Source organism: Pollicipes pollicipes, unplaced genomic scaffold, assembly GCF_011947565.3.
Source record: "Pollicipes pollicipes isolate AB1234 unplaced genomic scaffold, Ppol_2.1 Scaffold_7262;HRSCAF=8765_pilon_pilon_pilon, whole genome shotgun sequence".
In the NCBI taxonomy this organism is placed as follows: domain Eukaryota; kingdom Metazoa; phylum Arthropoda; class Thecostraca; order Pollicipedomorpha; family Pollicipedidae; genus Pollicipes; species Pollicipes pollicipes.
The window spans coordinates 15204229-15226575 of NW_023597055.1; the positions used below are offsets into that span (position 1 = coordinate 15204229).

Genomic DNA, 22347 nt, shown 5'->3' on the forward strand with positions numbered 1-22347 from the left:
ACCGCAGAAGCCGCTTCTGGGCAGTCGCCCTGTGTGGGCTTCGGTTGGGTCATACGCATGCAGCGCACTCGTCTATTTGGAGCGGCAGGATGTGCCACGGTGTCACAGATACGGGGGCGGGCTATCTGTGGAACACGTCCTTGCCCCATACCGGCGCCTTGAAGCGGACAGGCGACGGTGTTTTCCACCAGTTTTCACCTTCATCGGCCAATCGGTCAAGACCCATGCTGTGAAACCGGAGATATGGTCTCATTTTTAGCACACGATGACTTTGACATTACCGTTTCCCAACCCTCAGTGCAAGCGCACCGGTGATGCCACCTGTTACTAGTCCACAACACACCTGTAGCGCGACATTGCAGATATAGACAACCGTCATCGAGTGGACACAAAATGGCCCGGATGCCGACGTGCCCTAAAACACCAAATCACCACCACCACGAGTACGTACGTGCCAGTTCGTGCGCAAAGCTTTGCGGGCATATGTTCGTATTCTGTAAAAGAGACAGTAAATACTCGTATTGGCAAAAGTACCGTCAGGACAAAACCTCGCATGGAGAAGTTTTGCAATGGAATTTGACCCATTGTTGAAGACCTTGTGAAGCTGTCAGTATGATGCATCAGGCAAGACGAAAAGTGAGACTGTTGCAGCCAGAGATTCACGGCAGTGAGCACATGGCGGCCCAGCGATTCGTACAAGGTGTGCATATGCAGATGTATCTTTCTAGCCCAATTATTAGTATGTGCAGCGTAATAGTAAGTGCAACTGGAATGCGGTACTTTAGACGGCGCGCACAGACACTGGTCCGAACCTTGGAGCGCAGTCTTGGGCCGGGCAAATCAAGGTGCGGGGAGGCGGGGTCACATGGCACTGCTTCGTGCAAGGAGTTCGGATTAACTCAATGACCTACCTGCCCGGGTGGAGGATTTTTCACAGTTTGACGTCTTGTGATCCAGGTCCTTCATATGAATACCTATATTAATCGTCCTGAATCCGTCGTAATCCATGGCCCTGAAATGTCCGCTGCCGGCCGAAAGAGGTTTAATCTAGCCAAGCTATTGGCCTTGTTTTTACCCTCTTTCACCTTCGCCGCTTTATCCCCCATCCCCACGGCGTCTGTTCTCCCCAGGAGTTTGTCGCGGCCTCTAGCCGCGAGGTGGCGCTACGGCTACCCCCCCCCCCCCCTAATAGACAGTCCTACTCGAGCCCCTCTTCCCTCCCCACACAACCCTAGTGTGGACTCCCTGAGCCTCGGCCAGCCAGGCCAGCCTCGGTATCCGAAGCGTTTCCGGGTGTCCGCCGCTTTCCCCAGCTCATAGCTCATATCTGTCCCTCATCCCATAGCTATGGAATTGCAAAGCATGGCCAAAAGAGATCTAACGTAACCGAAGCAACCAAACTGCGCTCGCCCGGTGGTAGTTGTTCAGGGGCCTGAGGCACGATTATCGCACGTCGTTGTTGTCCTGAGTCGCTTCAGACTGCCCGTAGACTCGGGTGATGTCGCGTACGCTCTCGTCCAGCTGCTGACCTCTTGCCCCCCCCCCCCCACACCAAAGGCACCTCGGGGGACAGGTCTGACCCTCTCTCCGTCACGTTTTCAGACGCGTCGGGCGGCGACAGGGCGTCGCCTGACGCCGACGGCCGCTCGCCGTCACCCGACTCGCCCCGCTCAGCCTCGGCCGGCGCCGGCGACCAACGGAGTGACGTCAGCGGTGACGCCGGCCGACCGGTGCTGCCGCCGGACCACCCGCTGATGGCGCGCTTCCAGCGCGCGCTGGCCGGCCTGCTGCGCCGCCAGATCGGTCAGCTGGACCTCGACCTCGTGCAGCTGGTGAGCGGGCGGGCGGGAGTGTCACGGGGCCCGGGGGCCCCAGACTGGCCCTGAGGCCCTGCTGAGGGCGAGTCAGCAGCTCAGACGGAGGGGTCTCGGCACCTCCAGGTGCCTTCCAGGGGTCGGGAGATTCCAAGCGACTCGGGCCGGTTGGCCTGCGGTGAGTTCCATGTGCCAGGGTACGAATATCTGCGCGGTGTGACGCCGCGAAGCTCGTGGCAGCGTCTGCCCTGGCGTGTGACGGTCAGAGACCTGAGGGTCGTTTCAGCGACCTGAGGGCTCTGCGTACCTCGGTATGGAATCACTTACCCAGATGGTTTGGGCTGCGGCTGAATATCAGAGGTCTTTTGCCTGTTGCTAGGGAGGAGGGGGGGGGGGGGGGGGGAGGTAGTGATGTGTGATGTCTGCTCTTCAACGCGTTCTCAGGTTAGTGGCCTCGACTCGCGCAAACTTGATAGGTACGCTTGATGACACAGGACGCTAGGTGGATAATTAAACGATAAGCCTACAGGGATGGTTCAAGCAAGCAGTTGCGAACAATACAGATACCACTGGAGTCGTGGCCGGCCTATCCGTATGTTTGGTCGTCTGGATAGCTTACGACGCTGCAGGCAACAACGCTGCAGTTTAGGACACTCCGTGAATCCGCGGCCCACTTCCCAGACCTGCGTATGATCGGTGCTCTCGACCACGGTCCGAGGCACCGGTGGACACCAGCCCAGGGCGCTTCGCTGTTCGCACAGCTTGTCCTTAGAGTCTTTCTGGAGGCGGTCCCCCTCACCCCTGGCTTCCTCCGACAGCGGAAGGAGCAGCGGGCGTGCACCAAGCACCGCGAGGCGACCGGCGTTCAGCTATACGAGCGGCAGCTGCAGCTGGCGCGGCTGCAGGAACAGCAGCAGCAGCTGCAGGAGCAGCTGCAGGCGGCGGTGGAGGCCCGCGGCGCGACAGAGCGCTCGCTCGTGGAGGTGCGCCGACAGCACAAGGAGCACGCCGACAAGCTGGAGGCGGACAGGCGACGCGGTACGTGGCGGTCGGGGCGACACGTGGCTGGGCACGAGTGACGCGTAGCGAGGCTGCGCCGGAGGAGTCGCGTGCGTGGCTCGTTGTTTTATCGTACGTGGCGCTGCTGGTCTTCTTATGCAGTTCTGGTGTGCATCGCTCGTTTGCCCTTGCCTACGACGGGCACCCTCGCGTACGCGATAGGATCTTCGATCGCACAGCCTCAGCGCATCAGTCGTTGCTGTTGTCGCATAGTCTATACCATACCATGACTCTCAGCTGCAACTGTTCGTCGGCACCCGCGTCCATTATTCGCTGTCGCAATGTGCCTGGTCTACTTCCTCCGCCAGAGACGCACTCCACGCTCATGCTTTAGCGAGATGCGTCTCCACATGCGCGCCGCCCGCAGCTCCGATTGACCCCGAGTGATATCCGTCTGACCCCGCGTGACCTCCATCTGACCCCGCGTGACCTCCGTCTGACCCCGCGTGACCTCCGTCTCACCGCACGTGACCTCCGTCTGACCCCGCGTGACCTCTGTCTCACCATACGTGACCTCCGTCTGACCCCGCGTGACCTCCGTCTGACCACACGTGACCTCCGTCTCACCCCGCGTGACCTCCGTCTGACCCCGCGTGACCTCCTTTTGACCACGCGTGACCTCCGCCTGACCCCATCTGACCTCCATCTGGCCCAGCGTGACCTCTGTCTGACACTGGGTGACCTCCGTCTGCAGAGAAGGAGCTGCGCGTGGACGTCGGCACGCTGGAGAAGCACGAGTACCACCTGAAGTCGCTGGAGAACGACGCCGACACCGAGCTGCAGCTGCGCCAGAAGATGGCCGAGCGGGCCGACGCCGAGATGGCCAAGCTGGAACAGGACAAACAGAGACAGGTGGGCCGACGCAGCAGGCGGCGGCAGGCCACGCGACAACGGGGCGGCGCAGAGCCGTCCTGTCCGAGCGGGGTCCGTGGCTGTCCGGTCTGAGCGGGGTCCGTGGCTGTCCGGTCTGAGCGGGGTCCGTGGCTGTCCTGTCTGAGTAGGGTCCGTAGCTGTCCGATCTGAGCGGGATCCGTGGCTGTCCGGTCTGAGCGGGATCCGTGGCTGTCCGGTCTGAGCGGGATCCGTGGCTGTCCGGTCTGAGCGGGGTCTGTGGCTGTCCGGTCTGAGCGGGATCCGCGCCGCCGGCAGGACTTCCTGATCGCCCGGCTCTCGTCAGACGCCGACCGTCTGCGCACGGCCATCCGGCTGAACCAGGTGCAGTCGCGCGCGCAGACGGAGGAGTGCACCCTGGCCAGACAGGTGCTGGCCGAGGCCCAGCTGGAGCTGGAGACGCTCGGTAGGTGGCGCTGCGGCGCCGCTCGACACGCGGGGCCGAGGAGGGCTCGGGCGCCGGGCGGCGCCCTCCAGCACCGTGGATGGCGTTTGCGTCAGCTTGCGCGTTTTGACGGTGTTTGAGTTGTGACGACCTGCCTCGTTCTTGTACATCGTTTGACTATTGGTGTCTGGCACTGGTATGCGTTTTGCAGCTGAGTGATTGATAAAAGGGCAATGCGCATTGGCAGGCATAAAGTGTATTGCGATACGCATACGACCACACGTTTTTAATATGAGAGACATGTGTCTTGCAGAGTGGCTGATTCGTTCATTGCTGCGTGACACACCTTCGTGCCCTGTGGGGATGTTCGAAACTTAGAAGCGCACGTCGCAAAAACATTTAACAGGCAGCCAAACGCCTTCAGACTCTCGTGTCAGTAAACGTTATTTCGTTGGTAACACGCCGGTTGATTCACAGCCGTTCGCGTGTTGTTGGGGGGTGGTTAGCTGAAAGGCCTCTCTACTACTCCCGTCCTTTATCGCGTGCCGACTTATTCGGCTCGTTCAGAGCGGAACACAGCGGGTTCCAGAGCTAGTCGCTGCAGAGGGGCGCCCGTGCTTGTGCTGTTCCGTCCGCCCTGACTCCGGCGGGGAGTCTGGCGAGCGTCCGCACGCCACCCGGTCACCGAGACGGTGCGCACGGCTCGGTTGCAGTGATGGAGAAGCGCCACCTGACCCAGACGTGGACCAACAGCCTGAACACCATGCAGAAGCGCGACGAGGAGTACGCCCGGCTGCACGGCAACATCACGTCAGTCGGGGCCGGCCGGCGGCCGCTGCCGCTCGCGCCAGCACGCCAGGGCGCCGCCGCGGGCACGCGCCGGCTCAGGGCGGCCTGTGGCAGGGCGGCGTCAGGGCGGCGCCTGCCGCTGGCGCACGGCTGTTGGCCGTGTCGTCACGGTGGCGTAGCGGCAGTGATCATCAGTATCCACCGACGCACCCCATCCCTTCAGTGCCCGCACCTTTACAGACGCACGCCAGTTTGAAACAACGGTCGTTTTAGTATGCTTGTTCTCAGGGCTAGGACTGGGTGGTAGTTGGGCTAAATGGCAATGTGTGTCCGATGGTTGCTGTCTGTGCGGAGCTGGCTGGCGGCGACGCTGGTAGACACGTACAATGAGCGTTGCTTTTACCCCATGCTGCTCCTGTTCGTGATAACATACCCAGCAGTGCGCCATGACAATTCTGGTTTTGGACCGGTGTGGGTTGCGCTGCGAGCTGCATACTTTACCCACGACCCATCTTCGTGACGGTGCCCTTTATGGGACGCATCTGCTGTCGCGTGGCCTTTGATTGTGTGGTTATATCCCAACCGGTTTGTGTTGACAATAACCACAGCGACGTGTGTGCTCCAAGACCTAGTTTTGTGGCCCGTAGGCTTTGACTTTGTGGGGTGTGACCTAGCACTTGCACCCTACCGCTGACAGTTCCGCACCCGCGAGCCTGTATTCCGACCTGCTCTGCTCCCGACCTCCGAGCCGCATGGCTGTGTCCCGGTCGGTCCCAGTTTTCGGTGGCCTGTTACTGCGTGGCTGTGCGGCGACCCCCCCCCCCCCCCCTCTCGCCGCTGACCCGTACCTCTCGGTCCTCCGACGCAGTAAAATGTCTGCTGACCTACACACGGTGGACGGAGAGATAGCCGGCTACATCCGCTCCATAGCGCAGGCCCAGGACAATAACGAACAGCTGATGATGCAGCTGCGCCGGCTGCAGGCTGAGCGGGACAAGTTCCAGAGGTGAGGAGCGGGTCTGGAGGGGCGGCCACGCGGGGGCGGGAGGGAGTACCGACACTGAGGTCCGCAGGGGGTGACGGAGGGGGGGGGGGGCGAGAGGGAGCGCCGAGACAAAGGTCTGCAGGGGGTGGCCACACGGGGCGAGAGGGAGCACTGACGCTGAGGTCCGCAGGGGGTGACGGAAGGGGGGCGAGAGGGAGCGCCGAGACAAAGGTCTGCGGGGGTGGCTGAAGGGGGGCGAGAGGGAGCGCCGAGACAAAGGTCTGCAGGGGGTGGCTGAAGGGGGGCGAGAGGGAGCGCCGAGACAAAGGTCTGCAGGGGGTTGGCACACGGGGTGAGAGGGAGCACCGAGACAGGGAACGGATGGCTGGCAGGAGGTGCGGAACGAACGTATGGCGGAGGCGCGTGGGCGGCGGGAACGCACAGGGTACCAACAAAGAGTGTAAAAGCAGTGACTTGCGAAGGGAGCTGCGGGTCAAGCTGTAGCCGCGTGGGGCGTCGGAGCAGCAGCAGTGACAAGTTGTGGAGAGTAAGGGAAAGCGGCGAGGTGTGGTTGAAAGCTGCCGGCAGGGCGGCATCAGTACTAACTCTGGACATGGTGGACGGGCCATGGGCACTCCTGTGTGTGATGAATGGAATGGACGTCTCCGGATGCCGGAGTATTTCAGAGGGGTTCCTTACATGTATTTCCGGGCAAACTCTAGGCAGTGCACGGGGCTAGCGAAACCCAGAAGAGCTGCGAAGACAGGCAGACAGACGCTGACATGTAAAGATGTGTTCTTTAGTTTCACAGCGTTAAGCGGAGCATGGGGACAAGCAGTAACGGAACTGTTGAGACCCCGACCTGAGAACCACAGAGCGCGCCCAGTCATCAGCTGACTGCCTGTCGGCCGCAACACCGCTCAGCCTGCTCAGCTGACACCACCGCCTGGGCTGGCCGGCAGGGCGTACGACCAGATGATGGAGCTGTTCGGCATGCAGAAGGAGGAGTACGCGCGCTTCCACCACGCGCTGACCGACACGGAAGACAAGCTGTTCCAGTGCCAGACGGTCAGTCTGCCCGCCCCGCCTAGGGGAAGGGGGGGGGGGGGGGGCGCTGAACGGCTCTTGCTCTCCGTTCTGTCTATGCCGGCGCGTGGGGAGGGGGAGGGGGAGGGGCGTGTAGGTCGTTAGTTGCCCATAAAGTATGCTGCGTCGCCGTCGATGGCCGCTTTTTCTGGACTATTCTGGTTCAGACTCTGGCTCTGGTCTGATGCATCACGAACTGAGCGCTGTCCTGCGGCTGCAGCACCCGACTCGCTCCGACCACAGCCTTTTAAGCCCACACACCGGCTGGAATGGTACCGCACCCTGACGCCAGTTACGATCTCGCATCCCTGACCGCAATCCCCGACCGGGGACGAGCTTGTGCCAGCTGTACATGTGAATCCGGGCCGGTCGCCGTTGGCGCACTGTGCTTGCTGTCCGGCCTTGTTGAGTATGCAGCGGTCCGGCTCCTGACCTGTTGTGGGACCTGCTCGGACACCCAGCCGCCTGCAGCACGCCGGTAGACGGCGCGGGCGCGGGGCGGGGAAGTCCGGAGCGCAGGCCACCCCGAGCCGGTGACCCGCGGCCCGGCCGAGCGGGGCAACCCCCCCCCCCCGTCGCGGCGCTGTCCGCCTGGTGGGTCCCAGCTACGACGGTGGGAACACCTGGGACAGCCTAAGCTGGGAATCCCGCCTCTTTTGAACGTGCGCGTCTTTTACGTTCTCAGCTGACCCAATCCACCGGGTATATTTGCCTCGTATTTGAGGGGGGGGGGGGGGGATTGCGTGAAAACACGTTTTTTCATCGGGCCATGTGTAACGGTCCGGGTCCCTCAGTCCCAGAAGTGAGGGTCTCCGCAGTGTGCGCCAGGATGCGGGGATCTCAGCTCTACTTAAGTGTGGCGGCGTCGCGTTCAAGCCGGCGCCGCGCCGCTCGCTCGACTGGAGCGTCGCGCGCGCGAGAGCGGCTTCACGAGAGCGATCTGACGTTCTCACGTGCAAGCCGGCCGATGGCGTGTCCGGCCGATGGCGTGTCCAGCCGATGGCCGATGGTCGGAGAGGCAGAGCTCACAGACAGCTGCCGCTGACGAGATCGTCGCACCGGCGCTTGGCGATGAACTAAGTTGTGGCGCTAGGCATCGCCTAACCTTAGCTGACCCAGCCTTTTGACTGCGTACTCCCTGATCGGGCTTCCGCTGGGTGTGACCGTAGGTGACTGACCTCCATTGATGTGACCTACCGCAGCAAGCATCACCTTAACCCGCCTTCCCTGCCGTGACCGCCATGACCTCCCGAGGACGTGTCATCCCATGACCTCCGCCGACCTGACCTGGTCTGACCTCGCCGCACGTGACCCGACAGGAGCAAAAAGCATGTGGAGCGGCGCATGAAGCACCTGCAGGCGGACATGGAGAAGGTGACGGACCAGAAGCGCCAGCTGGAGGACACCATCCTGGAGACGATGCAAGAGCGCCTGACGGCCGACAGCGCCGGCAAGTACACCGCCAAGATCGTGCAGCAAGACTCGGGACGTCACCAAGTACATGGTCAGTGGCCGCGCCGCGCCTGGCACGGGTGCAGGGCCGCGTGCGGCAGGGCGTCTGGTGCCGCACGGCCGTCACCGACAGGACACGACGGGGCGCCTCCGGACGGCCGGGGGAGGGGGCATTACGGTGTAACTCGGCCCAAAGACAAATGGATGTCAGAATTGTTATGGAAGGCCGCGCTTTTGTTTCTGCTGGACAGACGCGTTTCGTCACAAAAAGTAACGGTGATGAGGATGGGGATGCGACTCATGGCAATGTAACACATCTGCGTGGGGGGGGGAGGGGGGAAGGGAGAGGGGGATGAACTTTCAAGACGTAAGGGTGCAGCTGCACAAGTTTTCAGGCATTTGCGTCATTCTTATTAGGAGATCGAGTTTGCGCTCGGATGTGTAGTCCTCTTGTGGTACTTACTTACCTTCTTGCTTCAGTTTTGTTTTCCTCTGGCTGACACAGGGCTCATGGGCCAGTAAGGAAGTCGAGGACGCCATAGATCTCGCTGACACACAATCTTTGTCGATTGGGTTCAACGTGTTGCACACCGTGGTCGTCCAGGCTTACCAGCCAGTAGCTCTGACAAGCATATTTTGTCATTTGTCATTTACACATTGTAAATATAATGTTTCGTTGTTCGTACTGGCCATCATTTTCACCCCTTCCTGAGGTAGTTTTTCTTCTTCTCCAATGTCATGTCAGTCGTTTGTGTCGCAGTTGGTGTCAGTAGCTATGTCGAACAGCTCGCTGGGGGGGGGGGGGGGGGGGGCAGGGGGTCCGCGACTGTTTTCCCTAAACTGCTGGGATTGTTACCAGCTGAGTTTCCCTTCAGCATGTGATGCACTTCTGTCCTCGAAAGCAGCACCGCTGTCGGTCGTCGCGCTAACTTCTACTTCCCGAATGGACCGACAGGAGGGACAGGTGGCGGACGTGGAGAACAACATCGCTCGGCTACTGCTGTCCGTCAGCAACGCTTCCACCTCGGTCACCTACATGAACACGGTGGTGGAGCAGCTGCTGGCTGAGGTCCGGCTGGCTGAGGATAACCTCAACAGGTGGGATAATAAATGGGGACAGCCTGAGCAGGTGGGAGGAGAGACAGGGACAACTTCAGCAGTTGGGAGGAGAAACGGGGACAACCTGAACAGGTGGGAGGAGAGACGGGGATAATCTGAACAGGTGGGAGGAGAGACGGGGACAACTTCAACAGTTGGGAGGAGAAACGGGGATAATTTGAGCTGGTGGGAGGAGAGACGGGGACAACCTCAGCAGTTGGGAGGAGAGATGGGGACAACCTCAACAGTTGGGAGAAGAGTTGGGGGACAACCTCAGCAGCTAGGAGGAGGGACTGGGGCAATCTCAGCAGGTTGGGAAGGGACTGCAAACAATCTCGCCAGTTAGGAAGAAGGCTAGTGATATCCTCAGCAGGTGGGAGAATGGATGGAGACCTTCAAAAAGTTGTGGTTGGCTGAAAGCCTCAACAGTGGGAGGGGGTATGGCTGAAGTTATTCTCCCATGTTTGCGCTTTGGTAGTTTAGTAGATGAATGAAAGAGCTCAGGAAAACTGGGAAAACCTGCAGCAAAGGAACGAAGAACACCCTCAGTGGTCAAATTACTACAGACTCTCCCCCAAAAAACGACCGTTACGGAATCGTTTCTTTAAACCACCGCCTTTCTTAGATACCGTCAAGTGCCACCGCTGCCATCGACCAAACCTATTCCGACAGATACCAGGTGGAGATCCACCGCAGTAACGCCGTAATCCAGCACAAGCAGAACAAAGTACAGGAGCTCAACACCAAGCTGGGCATCCTTATCGCTGCCGCTGGGGTGAGTGTGGTCGATGGGCAGACAGTACCACCTCGATCTCCCTCGGCGCTGGTGTTTTTACCACCACGTTGGTTTCTGTGACGTCTTGAATAAAGGTATTGCACGCAGCCGACGGTAGCTTAGGGTTCCCACTCGGTGTACATCGGCTCAGCCTGGATATCAGTGTGGATGTGTCGTCGCCATCACTTGATAGCCCCTGCACCTTGACGTCATGCGTTTTCCCGGTGCGAGACACTCTGGAATGGTCTCTGCGAAGGCGTCGCTTTCTCTCCGCGTGTCGCCACCGTAGCCAGCCCTGTCTCGGTGTCGGTGGAGGTGCTGGTGCGTGTCCCCACTGTCGCCAGCCTGGGCCCGGTGCGGTGGAGGTGCTGGCGCGTGTCGCCGCTGTCGCCAGCCTGGGCCCGGTGCGGTGGAGGTGCTGGCGCGTGTCGCCGCTGTAGCCAGTCCGGGCCCGGTGCGGTGGAGGTGCTGGCGCGTGTCCCCGCTGTCTCCAGCCTGGGCCCGGTGCGGTGGAGGTGCTGGCGCGTGTCGCCGCTGTAGCTAGTCCGGGCCCGTTACGGTGGAGGTGCTGGCGCGTGTCACCACTGCAGCCAGCCGGGGCCCGGTGCGGTGGAGGTGCTGGCGCGTGTCGCCACTGTCGCCAGCCTGGCCCGGTGCCGGTGAAGGTGCTGGCGCGTGTCACCGCTGTAGCCAGCCTGGGCCCGGTGCGGTGGAGGTGCTGGCGCGTGTCACCACTGCAGCCAGCCGGGGGCCGGTGCGGTGGAGGTGCTGGCGCGTGTCCCCGCTGTCGCCAGCCTGGGCCCGGTGCGGTGGAGGTTCTAGGCCTGCCCTATCTCGGCGCCGGCACCGGCCGGGAGCCGCCGCCGCGTCCGACGCTCACCGCCCGTCACCGTCGCCAGGGCCAGGAGCTGGGGCCGCTGGAGATCATGATCGCCTCGCTGCACAAGGCCATCGACCAGCTGCAGCAGCAGGTGGACACCGTGCAGCAGTACTACATCCGGCTGCAGAACGACCTCGTCTTCTCCACGCAGGAGCGTGACAAGCTCGAGCTCGTCGTCGAGAGGCGCAAGAAGGGTGGGTGACGTGCCATCCGCTCCACGCCTCGCATCTGTGCGTGTGTGTGTGCGTGCGTGCGTGCGTGCGTTTTTAGGAGTTTGATGGTTATCGTAATGTGACGGGACATGTTCTTATCGTTGTTGTCCTGACTGACGCTAATGACTTGCGATGGCTTCGATCGGACTCGTCCATATCAGACGCTGGTTGTTGACTTCGGCTTATGATACCGCAGAGCCGGTGATACGTAACCACAACATCGCAGATATGCCGGCCTATCTGTTTATTTAAAAGGGTTTATAACTGCACGCGCGTTTTATCGTAGGGCTCCAAAGCCCTCATCGATATGACAGCATTTGCCGATAGCGGCGTTTATAGACAAGCGGGTACCGCGGCGGGTCAGATCAGGCAGGCAACACTTAACCTAGTATCAGTGTTTGTCATCAGCTTTTGCATTATGTCATATGCCTGATAAACAACGGCCACCGCGTGCATGCTGCACGCGGCGCCTGCGGAGGTCCACGACTGGCGGCGTGCGAGATTCGCCGATCGTCACGCATTGTGCCATCGAGCTGCCCGGCTGTCCGTGGCACCGTGCGTGCCATGTGGACCTGTCTGACGTCACACACCTGCTGAAATGTCGCCGTGCCACGTGTCAGGCCTGCTGACACACTCCACCGCGCCGCGGCACGGCCGGGGTGGTGTCCGACCGCGCCGTTATGTAACATCGCCACCGAGCCCGGCCTAGCGTGACATCCCAGAGCAGCAGCCCGTCCGTCGTCGTCACCACCAGCCGCTGCCGACGCGCTCCACCCTGTCGCGCCACACCGGCCACATCCTCGCTCCGCCGGCTCCGACAGAGCTGCTGATCATGGACCAGCGCCGGCTGCGCGTCGAGCGCTCGATCGAGACGGAGGCGGCCGCGCTGCACGCCGTCCAGCTCAGCGTGAAGCAGCTGCGCCAGGCCGTCTGCCATCTGAACGTGCGCCTGGCGGGCGAGACGCAGCTGCACGACAAGCTGGCCGCCAACACGTCCGTCATGGAGTACGAGCTCTGCCACGCGCTGCGGGTACGGTGCGGGGCTGGGGACGGGGTGCAGGGCTGGGGATGGGGTGCTCTGCCACGCGCTCCGGGTACGGTGCGGGGCTGGGGATGGGGTGCTCTGCCTGGCGCTGCGGGCATGGTATAGGGCTGGGGACGGGGCGTTGCCTGGCGCTGCGGGTACGGTGCAGGGCTGGGGACGGGGTGCTCTGCCACGCGCTCCGGGTACGGCGCAGGGCTGGGGACGGGGTGCTGCGCTGCGGGTACGGTGCAGGGCTGGGGACGGGGTGCTCTACTGCGTGCTGCGGGCACGGTGTAGGGCTGGGGACGGGGTGCTGCGCTGCGGGTACGGTTTAGGGCTGGGGACAGGGTGCTCTGCCAAGCGCTGCGGGTACGGTGCAGGGCTGGGGACGGGGTGCTCTACTGCGTGCTGCGGGTACGGCGCAGGGCTGGGGACGAGGTGCTGCGCTGCGGGTATGGTGCAGGGCTGGGGACGGGGTGTTCTACTACGCGCTGCGGGTATGGTGCAGGGCTGGGGACGGGGTGCTGCGCTGCGGGTACGGTGCAGGGCTGGGGACGGGGTGCTCTACTGCGTGCTGAGGGTACGGTGCAGGGCTGGGGACGGGGTGTTCTACTACGCGCTGCGGGCACGGTGTAGGGCTGGGGACGGGGTGCTCTTGGCACGTGGCAGGGAGGGCGCGGATGTAAGGTGTCATCACGTGCACTCCTCGAGAACGATGGCTCAGCCTGGAGTCCAGGCTGTGAGGGGCTGAGGCTGCTACTGTCGTAGGCGCATGGCGCACCGTCACAGCCTCAGAGAGCACTCCCACAGGCGCAGACGTCCACACAGCTGAGTTCACTCCGGCCCCTGCCGCGGTCGGTCAGCCTCGCGCCCCGTCCGGCTCCCGGCAGGGGCGGCCTGCAGACGGTGTGTGCACGGAGAGTCGGGTGACCTGATCTGACTTGACCCTCCGCCGTCCGCCCCGGCAGGAGACCGAGATGCAGTGTGTGCAGGTGCGCGGCGAGATCGCGCAGAAGGAGAGCACCCGCGCCGGCATGCTGGAGCGTATGGCCGAGGCCGGCGGCCGGGAGCTGCTCTGGGAGCAGAAGATCACGCTGCTGAAGCAGGCCAAGCAGAAGCTGAGGGGCGAGACAGGCTGCGCCGCAGAAGTGCGCGGCATGCGGCTCGAGATTCATCGCATGCAGGTACGGCGCCGGTCCGGTACACAGCGGTACTCAAGCTACACAGCGGTACTCAAGGTGCACAGCGGTATTCAAGGCACATAGGGTACTCCAGGTACACAGCGGTACTCAAGGCACACAGCGGTACTCAAGGTACACGGCGGTATCCAAGGCACATAGGGTACTCCAGGTACAGAGCGGTGCTCCACATACAGAGCGGTACTCCAGGTACATAGCGGTATCCGAAGCACGGACGCCACGCGCAGGTCCGGTCTGGCACGGGTGGCACGCGAGCTACAAACGCGGCATGGAGGTGCGTGTCGGATCGGTACAGAGCGGTACTCGAGGTACAAACGCGGCATGCGGGTACGTGTGCCGTTTGGCACTGAGCGGCACTTGAGGTACGGGATGAGTGTACATGTCGGTACCGGCACGGACCGGTAATCGTGGTACGGGCGCCACCTGCGGGTGTAAGCGAGGTCGCGTAGGGCGGTACCTGGGGTACGCACAACGCGTACCCGTACACAACGCGCGTGCGTGTGGAGCGATGGTCACGTGACGTGCAGAGCTCACTGCGGGGTAATCATGGTGAGATGCCGGTCCTGCCCATTCGGTGGCGGCGTTGTAGGGTCGACCCCACTAGGTTAACGCATGTGAGCCGTGTTATCTCAAGGGACTGGCGAGCTGGGTACTTAGGGGACTGAAAGTCGCTGAGACGGAGAACGGGTGAAATTGTGCGATGAACTTTGTGAAGTGCCGACAGTGAACATCAAGAAAGGGCGTGGACATTGTGGGCCCGAAAATGGTTCAGTGCAGAGCTGATGCTTACGATAGGGTTTTAAGGATTCGCTGACGACGTAAGAGCGAGCCCAGTTAGCTATCAATATCATATTCGTTCCGCCTTAGGAACGCAGCATTTTGATGACATGATACCCTGATCTGGAACGTTTTAATGGATGTTTAATCTTTTGTTTATCTTATCTTTGATATGTTCCACAACAATGATCTGAACGTCGTCAAACTCGCTGAAGGATGCAAAAGCGACATTCCGCGACAGTCGTGCCGGCCGAGACCCGCCAGATCCGCTCATGACCCGGCCGCGGTCGTCCTGCCGGCGGCGGGCCGCTGATGGTTCGGCCGTCCGCCTCCAGGTGCGCTACAGTCAGCTGCTGCGCGAGCAGGAGCGGCTGATGACCGAGATGGAGCGGGCCGTGGACCGGCGCGGCGCCATCGCGCTGCGCGCCGAGCACGCCGACCGGCGCGGCCGCCAGCGCGCCGCCAGCTTCTTCCAGCGCCAGAAGCGGCTCGAGGACCTCAAGCGCAAGTTTAAAGCGGCCAGACGGGTGAGCCGAGCCGGGCCGAGCCGGGCCGAGCCAGGCCGGGCCGAGCCAGGCCGGACCGAGCCGAGCCAGCCGGCCGAGCCAGCCGGGCCGAGCCGGGCCGAGCCGAGCCAGGCCGGGCCAAGCCGGGAAACTACCGCATGGCGTGCTGTTCTTCACACACGACACACAACTTGTGTGTCTGTGTAATCAATCGATTTAAGAAAGAGTCCTCCATTTCCAGTGTCACAATGATAAGATAACGCTGATCCACGTGTTGTTTTTGCCTTGTCGGGGGCGGTACTCCGTCCCAGGTCCCCCAGGGGATGGCCGATTTAACGAACGCGGCTGTGGCACACGACGGGAAACAATCTAGCCGTGTTGGCCCAGTGTGGATTTGGTTGGCACGGTAATCAGCAGCTGATGGTAGTGGCAGTACAGGGGTCAATGCAGGATGCCTGCATGACACCGGGCCGCGGCCCGGCCTCGGGCAGAGTAGAAGCCAGTGGTGCTGACAGATGAAGAATCTGTGCTAGTTCGTGTTTTTTGGACCCATTATACCAGACCATGCCAAAAGCTTGCGGAACGCTGCGTAGATTGGCGTTGCGCACAGCACCATGACAACGGTCATTCATGCGGCGCTTCGAGATCATTATGCGTGTAGGGCATGAGGGGACAACTGACCATTTCAGTTTTGCTTCGAATCGATAGAACAAGCTGGTGAATACGAATACAACGACAGGGACGTGATCTCCCATCATTGCCTTCACTCTGAATGATATTTGTGCTGGCCGGAAAAGTTCTGTGACCGGGTCTCGAACCTACGATCCTCACGTCCGCAGGACGCGGCCCACCTGCAGTCGGAGGTGACGCGGGCTGAGCGGCAGCTGGAGGCGCTGCAGTCGGAGGCGCTGCCCGGCCGCCGCGAAGCCGTCCGCCAGCTGCAGGAGCTGCTGGGCCAGCTGCAGCGTGAGCTGCAGCACTGCGCCCTGCTGCGCTGTCAGGTGAGGCGCCGGCCGCCGCGGCCTGGGCGGTACCGAGGCACCCCCGCCTCAGGCTCCAGCGGCCGGGGAGGTACTGAGGCACCCCCGCCTCAGGCCCCAGCGGCCGGGGCGGTACTGAGGCACCCCCGCCTCAGGCCCCAGCGGCCGGGGCGGTACTGAGGCACCCCCGCCTCAGGCCCCAGCGGCCGGGGCGGTGCCGAAGCACCCCCGCCTCAGGCCCCAGCGGCCGGGATTGTATCAAGGCACCCCCGCCTCAGGCCCCAGCGGCCGGGGCGGTGCCGAGGCACCCCCGACTCAGCTCCAGCGGCCGGGCGGATCCCAGTTTGAGCCACTCAGCTTGGGTTTATGCCCAAAAGGCATAGGTTTTGTTACGTGCGCACTCGCGTTCTGCAGACGTCGTTGGGTAATGTGGAATATTTTTGAATGTTACTGTATTCGCGTGGGCTGTTGGAAATCGGCACTTCTCTCCCGCCGGGCGACAAACCGCCGTGGCGCGCCCCGACCGCACGCCCAAACGTGGCACACAGGCTCAGACACAGGCTCAGACACAGGCTCAGACACAGGCTCAGGCACAGGCTCAGACACAGGCTCAGAGACAGGCTCAGACACGGGCTTACGTTCCAGGTAACGACAATCGCTCCCCACGTGTACTGCATGCGAGGCACTAACGTCAGAGTCACGATAACCAGCTGTTGAGCCAAGCGCGCGTCGTGTGACCCCTGACCTGCTGACCGGTGCTGGCGGCCGCAGAACCTGGGCCGTATAGTGCTGAAGCAGCAGAGCTCCAAGTTCTACCAGAGCGTGATGGAGGGCCGCTACAGCCCGATCATCCGCTCCAAGACGCGTCTGCTGGAGGAGGTGCGGTGCTGGGGCTTGCGGTGGTCATAAACCGCCGTGGCGTGCAGAGGCTCGGACACAGGCTCGCGTTCCAGGTGACGAACGCGAGCCTGCGTCGCGCTTGCCACCAAACGCGCCGCCGCCAAATGGGCGAAGCCGGTATCTGACCGTAATTATCCCGTATCTAGCTCTGCACGCCACATGACCCGTCGGTCCGCCACAGTGCTGATGCTGAAGATGGTGATGGTGATGGTGATGGTGACGGTGACGGTGACGGTGATGTAGCTGGAGGGATGGTGATTGTAGTGTGATGGTCGAATGCTTCGTAAACTCTCGGTTCAGTATGCTTCGCATCACTACGCTGTGAATAATGCATGAGGGATGTCGTGTGTGTGTACCTCGATTGGCAGAGTTTTCGGTTTACCGTCAATGTTTCTGGACACCCTTTGTTATGCCTGTTGAACGAAGCACAGCATAGTGTTCGTCGAGAACGTCGACGCCACACCGCGACGCATGCCCGTCAACAAAACGCGTATTTTGGTCTCGTTCAGTCCATTCTGTGTGTTTTCATTCCGCGGCGGCACATTTCCGCCGACAGCGAGTGTCTGTGCCGTCCCTGACCGCTGCCAGTCCACCACCAGGCCGTCCCTGACCACCGCCGGTCCACCATCAGGCCGTCCCTGACCACCGCCGGTTCATCATCAGGCCGTCCCTGACCACCGCCGGTTCATCATCAGGCCGTCCCTGACCGCCATCGGTCCGCCATCAGGTGGATGGCGTGGACGAGAAACACAAGAGCGTGCGCATGCTGGTGCGCCAGCTGCTGCGGGACCGGCCCGAGCTGGATGCGCGCCTCGGCTTCGTCAAGGAGCTGCTGAAGCTGTAGCTGGCCCTGCTGCCCTCGGCCGTTTCGCCTCCGCGGCGGATGGCGCGCGGCTCTGGTCAGAGCGCTGGCCACGTGACGACGGGCCTGGGCCGCCGTCCGGTTCGCCGGCGCGACCCGGACCGGACCGGACCGGACCAGACGGCTGGACGGACCCGGCGCAATGGGAGGCTTTACTGATCTCATCGCTAAGAGGCCGTCCGCTAGGGAACGCAGGGTCATTGCGGGAGGCATAGGGAGCGAGGTGGGGGACGGCCGCGAAGGAGTAAATCGGTTGCGTGTGATATCGTGGACTGCGAGTCGAGGCTCTTAACGAGAGCTCGAACGATGGTGGGCTCGAAGCATGAGATTGTCAGGAAATTGTGCAGTTTTGCAATCCTGAGCTGTGCTTACTCCATTCTAAGGATTGAAGAATGCTGACGTCGGTGCTCTAGTTTTGTTTTCGAGCGAGTCACTTACCCGTCTAGTCACGTTTGGTTCAAGTCGATGGTAGTCATGATTGGTCATTGTAGCAAACGATCTCGACAGCCCTCTGCGCTTGTTAGCATTCCAGGCAGGATTTGTTTGGGAAATACATATTGGCCGTTGGACCAGTTGGCTTTATTTCGGTTATCTCCAAACTGACCGATATCAGTACAGTCGCGTCTATCTTAATTGTAAGAAGCACATACGCGGTAACAACACTATCACCCAGCATCCCCTCGACTGACATCAAGCTGCATCGAACCTCGGGATTGGTGGAAAGCCCACCTCGGGGCCATCTTATTGGTGGAAGACCGGCATCCATTCCCACCCGGCTTCGCGATTGGTTGAAACCCGCCGTCCGCGCCTCCGGGTCGGCGAACGTCGGTCTTCGCGCCGCCGGACTGGCGGACGGTCCTGTTCGGCGCCTCCGACCCGGTGGCGGTAGCGTCCCACAGTCGCCAGATCAGAGCAGCACGGACCACAAGTGGCGGCGCCTGGCCGGGGCCGCCCGGCTCCGCCCGTCCAAGGGCCACACCGCCGCCCGAGTCCGCCGCGGTGCGTCGGCCCGCGCGCCCGGCAGCGCCTCGCGCTCGCGCGTCGTTCGTCGGTGCGGCGCCGGGCTGCCGGCGGCCGGGCCCGGCCGGGCCCGCGGCGGCGCCGGCTCCCGGGGGCCCGCTGCCGGCCCGGCCGCGCGCGCCCCGCTCCTCCCCGCCTCCTCCAGCGGCCGGCTTCGCCCCGGACTACACGGTCAGGGAGACGAAGCTGTTGTATTGTGTGATGTTTCGCTTCAAGATGTCAGCGCAGGGCCCCAGCACGCGCTCGAATCTGGAATGGACAGGAGTGTGAGGGAGCGTCGACTCGGACCGCTGCCCAGCACGGCCGCGATCCGCCCGCTGGAGAGGCGATCCTTCCTTCCACGATCACTGATCAGCTGGTATTTCACTCGGTAACTCTCTAACGTGACGAGCATTCCAACGCGGTGTGCAGAAGGTCGGGCTGAGCACTGAGCAGTTCAACTGTGTATCGCCAGTCCACAATGGCGTCGAGCTTCACTTTTGCCAGACTGAGCCCCGCCTCCAAATAACCGCGAAACCATCAAACGCACCGCATGAAACGTGTGGTAACTCGCGGCCCGTTCCAAAGGACTATGCACATCAACTCTGAAGTTTACACGGCCGCGGCCGCCGGCCACGACTAAGACCTTACTTCTACAGGCCGCCGGCCACGACAACCAAACAAAATCAACAGAAGGTTGGTTGATTTGTTCGCCCCGACGGCTCAATTCGTTGAAGGTCTATCTTTGGCCTCACCCACCCGCGGCAAGGGTTTGGGGCACTTCAGGGTGCTAGCTATTTGTCCATGACTGGAATGACCTGCAGCCTGTGACTGGCTGCGCTGAAGGTCAGGTGACGTCTTAGGGCAGGACAGACACGTGTTGGGTATCATGGGGCGTTAAACTTTCGTTACAAGTCTGACGGTAACCTGTCGAGTTCCACCATCGGATGGTTGGGCCAGGGCTCACGCAACGAACCCTTCTAGGAGCGTGCTCTGATCCCAGAAATCCATCAATTCAATATAAAAACGCCGGAATAAATCTTACTAAGAAAGCTAGCCGCATTTATCGTACAGCTCATACATTGCACATGTCATGCATGTGCTTCAGCTGCGCATACTATCGAACCACATCGGGAGCACACAGCCGCACAGAACGCTTCTGTCAACGCGTCACACGCCGGAGCACATACACTCAACTCTCAGCGCACGGCACACACGGGCCGCACTCGTGTACGCCTGCACACACCAGACAGGCGGCCCACTCCCTCCGTTGCCGCCCGACCTAACCCCGGCGCGGGCTCGTCACCAGCCGGCCGACCGGCCGGGCGGGCGCGGCGGCCGCCGCCGCTCTGCGTCGCCTCTCTCACCTGCCCCGGTCCAGCTTGACGCACTTGAGAGGGCCGCGCGCCACCACGGTGGCCGCCCGGGGCCGGTCCAGCATCAGTGCGATCTCGCCTGCGGGCACGCACGGAGTCAGCCGTTAGGGTAGGCACGGAGTCAGCCGTTAGGGTAGGCACGGAGTCAGCCGTTAGGGCAGGCACGGAGTCAGCCGTTAGGGTAGGCACGGAGCCAGCCATCAGGGCACGTATGGAGCCGTGTGCGGAGCCAGCCGTCGGGGCAGGCACGGAGTCAGCCGTTAGGGCAGGCACGGAGTCAGCCATCAGGGCACGTACGGAGCCGTGTACGGAGCCAGCCGTCGGGGCAGGCACGGAGTCAGCCGTTAGGGCAGGCACGGAGTCAGCCGTCAGGGCACGCCACGCAGCAGCTGCCGGGGCGCTCCGTGACATCAGCACCACAGCGGGCACGTCTAATCCAGGCACCCTCGCCGTGCGTCGATGTCACGGGCGGGTCGAGGGCCACTACGAGCGGGCCGTTGTGACCCAGCGCTCAGGTGGCCGGTGTACGATCAGGTCAGGTCAGGTCACGGCGGCGCGGCAGCGCCCCGCCGGCCGTCGCGCCCGCCTCTGGGGCCGAGCGCAACAGCCAGTGACGCCGGCGGCTGCCGAGAACGCAGCCGACGCCTTGGCCGTCTCAATGCCATCGGCGGGCGGCGTATGGCTTCACGAGGGCGACGTACGGCTTCACTTCGCTTCACAAGGACCGATGGGCTGTGGCTGTGGTCAGCGCAACGTAAAGCCCGACTCCTGCCCGGCACAGCCTCTGACACTGCGAGCCGCGGGCGCCGACTGCCCTGGTACAGCCTGTGACACACCGGGCTCTGCACGCCGCCTGAACCGCTGGTCAGGACCAGACGAACTGTGAGCGCAGACCGGTGGTCCGGCACGCTGACTACCGCAGTCTGTGCGGACGGCGACCTGACCTGGGCGCCCATCAACGTGCGGAACGGACGGGGCCGGGCGGCCGGCCCGGCTGTCCCTCCTGCGCGACACTGCACGCTCGCGATGCGCAGCGCCCCGGGGACGCGTCACGTGACAGCAGCGCGGACCCGCCTCCCTCGGCACCGCGCGCGCCGCCGTGCGGCGGGGTCGGTCGGAGCGCCGGTCCAGCCCGCGGCGGCCGCTCGCCCTCACCGAAGTAGTCGCTGGGGCTGAGCTGGCCGACCTCCACCGGCTCCTCGCCCTCGGAGCGTTGCTGCAGCACGGCCGCCTTGCCCTCCAGGATGATGAAGAAGTCGTCGCCCGGCTCGCCCTGCTTGACGACCGTCTCGCCGTCGGCGAAGGAGACCGGCTCCAGACTGTCGGCCACCGTCAGCCGCTCCCACTTGTCCAGGTTCTCTGTGAGGAAGGGACACAACACCACCGTCAGCCGCTCCCACTTGTCCAGGTTCTCTGCGACGAGAGGCGGCACATCACCGTCAGCCGGCGACGGCCAGTTGGACAAGCTCCTATTTGTTCCAGTTCTCCGTAATGAATTGCAGACCACACGGGAATCCAACACGTCCCAACAAAACATCCACCCAATTCCCGGCCAACCAACCATCGGCTGGATGAAATGTGGTGCATCACCGCAAATCCTCACAAAATTGATAGTGGCGTTGGATAGCGCTTGAGTCGTATTTTTTCCCATCCGAACGTGCTTGCGTCGACTAAGTTTCTGGAAAGCCTGCCATCTTGGGTTGCCGGCGGGTCCTTTTGCACGGAGCACGAGTTTCACCAGCCAAACGGCCGGGCTAAGAGGTAGCACATGAGGCAAATATGGAGCTTTGTTTTGTTTAACTCAGCTTAAAATGTCTGGTAAACAAACAGGAAAACCCTTTTATCTCCTGAAACACAATTTGAGGAGGGCATTAGCCTCCACTGTCTCCGCAAAAGCCCCAATGTTGACACGGCGACGGGCGAAGTCACCGAGGAAAACACAAAGGAGCTGTTGTTCAGCCCACACAAAACCTTCCAATGTGTCCTCAGCTGAACTCTGGACTGTTGCCAGATAAGAACGTGGATCTAAACAGCTGGCGTATGATTTCGAAACATGAGTAGCAGGCTACCAGTGAACAACCGTTTTCCTGTACAGTACCCGGTCCATTGGCCATACCAAGCGACGCGCTCCCATGCAGTCAGCATACAAAATCATCTACCGATGACGCCATGATCCACAGCAGCCAATGGCCATCGACGTCTTACCCAGAATGGACACCTTGCTCAAGAACTCCTCGTACATCTTGCGTTTTCTTATCGTTGACCCCATGAGGATCCTGTAACAACATATCCATGATC

The 22347-nt window shown here is 62.0% G+C and overlaps 3 protein-coding genes across 3 annotated transcripts in view; 2 read left to right on the forward strand and 1 right to left on the reverse strand.

Annotated features, from left to right (window-relative positions):
• Positions 1-1747: 1747 nt before the first annotated feature.
• LOC119113875 (coiled-coil domain-containing protein 40) lies at positions 1748-10317 on the forward strand. Its single transcript, XM_037238108.1, has 10 exons — positions 1748-1832; positions 2633-2852; positions 3568-3725; positions 4023-4170; positions 4863-4959; positions 5807-5944; positions 6886-6991; positions 8329-8513; positions 9417-9559; positions 10232-10317. Exons 1-9 carry the CDS (start codon positions 1755-1757, stop codon positions 9499-9501), a joined length of 1215 nt encoding a protein of 404 aa, XP_037094003.1. The 5' UTR covers positions 1748-1754; the 3' UTR covers positions 9502-9559; positions 10232-10317.
• Positions 9945-18676, forward strand: LOC119113485 (coiled-coil domain-containing protein 40). The gene is made up of 10 exons (XM_037237791.1): positions 9945-9997; positions 10232-10334; positions 10679-10738; positions 11234-11408; positions 12248-12456; positions 13419-13634; positions 14762-14953; positions 15772-15933; positions 16684-16791; positions 17540-18676. Exons 1-10 carry the CDS (start codon positions 9945-9947, stop codon positions 17654-17656), a joined length of 1395 nt encoding a protein of 464 aa, XP_037093686.1. The 3' UTR covers positions 17657-18676.
• A 92-nt stretch (positions 18677-18768) lies between these two features.
• LOC119113877 (cAMP-dependent protein kinase type I regulatory subunit) overlaps positions 18769-22347 on the reverse strand; it is a 49989-nt gene continuing 46410 nt past the window's right edge. Inside the window, exons 6-9 of the mRNA XM_037238109.1 lie at positions 22255-22325; positions 21205-21408; positions 20041-20128; positions 18769-18943 (exon numbers count right to left, since the gene is read on the reverse strand). Coding sequence (XP_037094004.1) covers positions 18859-18943; positions 20041-20128; positions 21205-21408; positions 22255-22325 — 448 coding nt within the window. The 3' untranslated portion in view covers positions 18769-18858. The remainder of the gene's footprint in view (positions 18944-20040; positions 20129-21204; positions 21409-22254; positions 22326-22347) is intronic.

Bases quoted from the DNA above. Each gene is read 5' to 3' on its own strand.
- LOC119113485 (XM_037237791.1), top strand. From the start codon at position 9,945: ATGGAGACCTTCAAAAAGTTGTGGTTGGCTGAAAGCCTCAACAGTGGG. The intron at 9,998-10,231 runs GTATGGCTGAAG...CTATTCCGACAG, and splicing joins AGCCTCAACAGTGGGAGGGG to ATACCAGGTGGAGATCCACC. The intron at 14,954-15,771 runs GTGAGCCGAGCC...TCACGTCCGCAG, and splicing joins AGTTTAAAGCGGCCAGACGG to GACGCGGCCCACCTGCAGTC.
- LOC119113875 (XM_037238108.1), top strand. From the start codon at position 1,755: ATGGCGCGCTTCCAGCGCGCGCTGGCCGGCCTGCTGCGCCGCCAGATC. The intron at 1,833-2,632 runs GTGAGCGGGCGG...TTCCTCCGACAG, and splicing joins ACCTCGACCTCGTGCAGCTG to CGGAAGGAGCAGCGGGCGTG. The intron at 2,853-3,567 runs GTACGTGGCGGT...CTCCGTCTGCAG, and splicing joins GGAGGCGGACAGGCGACGCG to AGAAGGAGCTGCGCGTGGAC.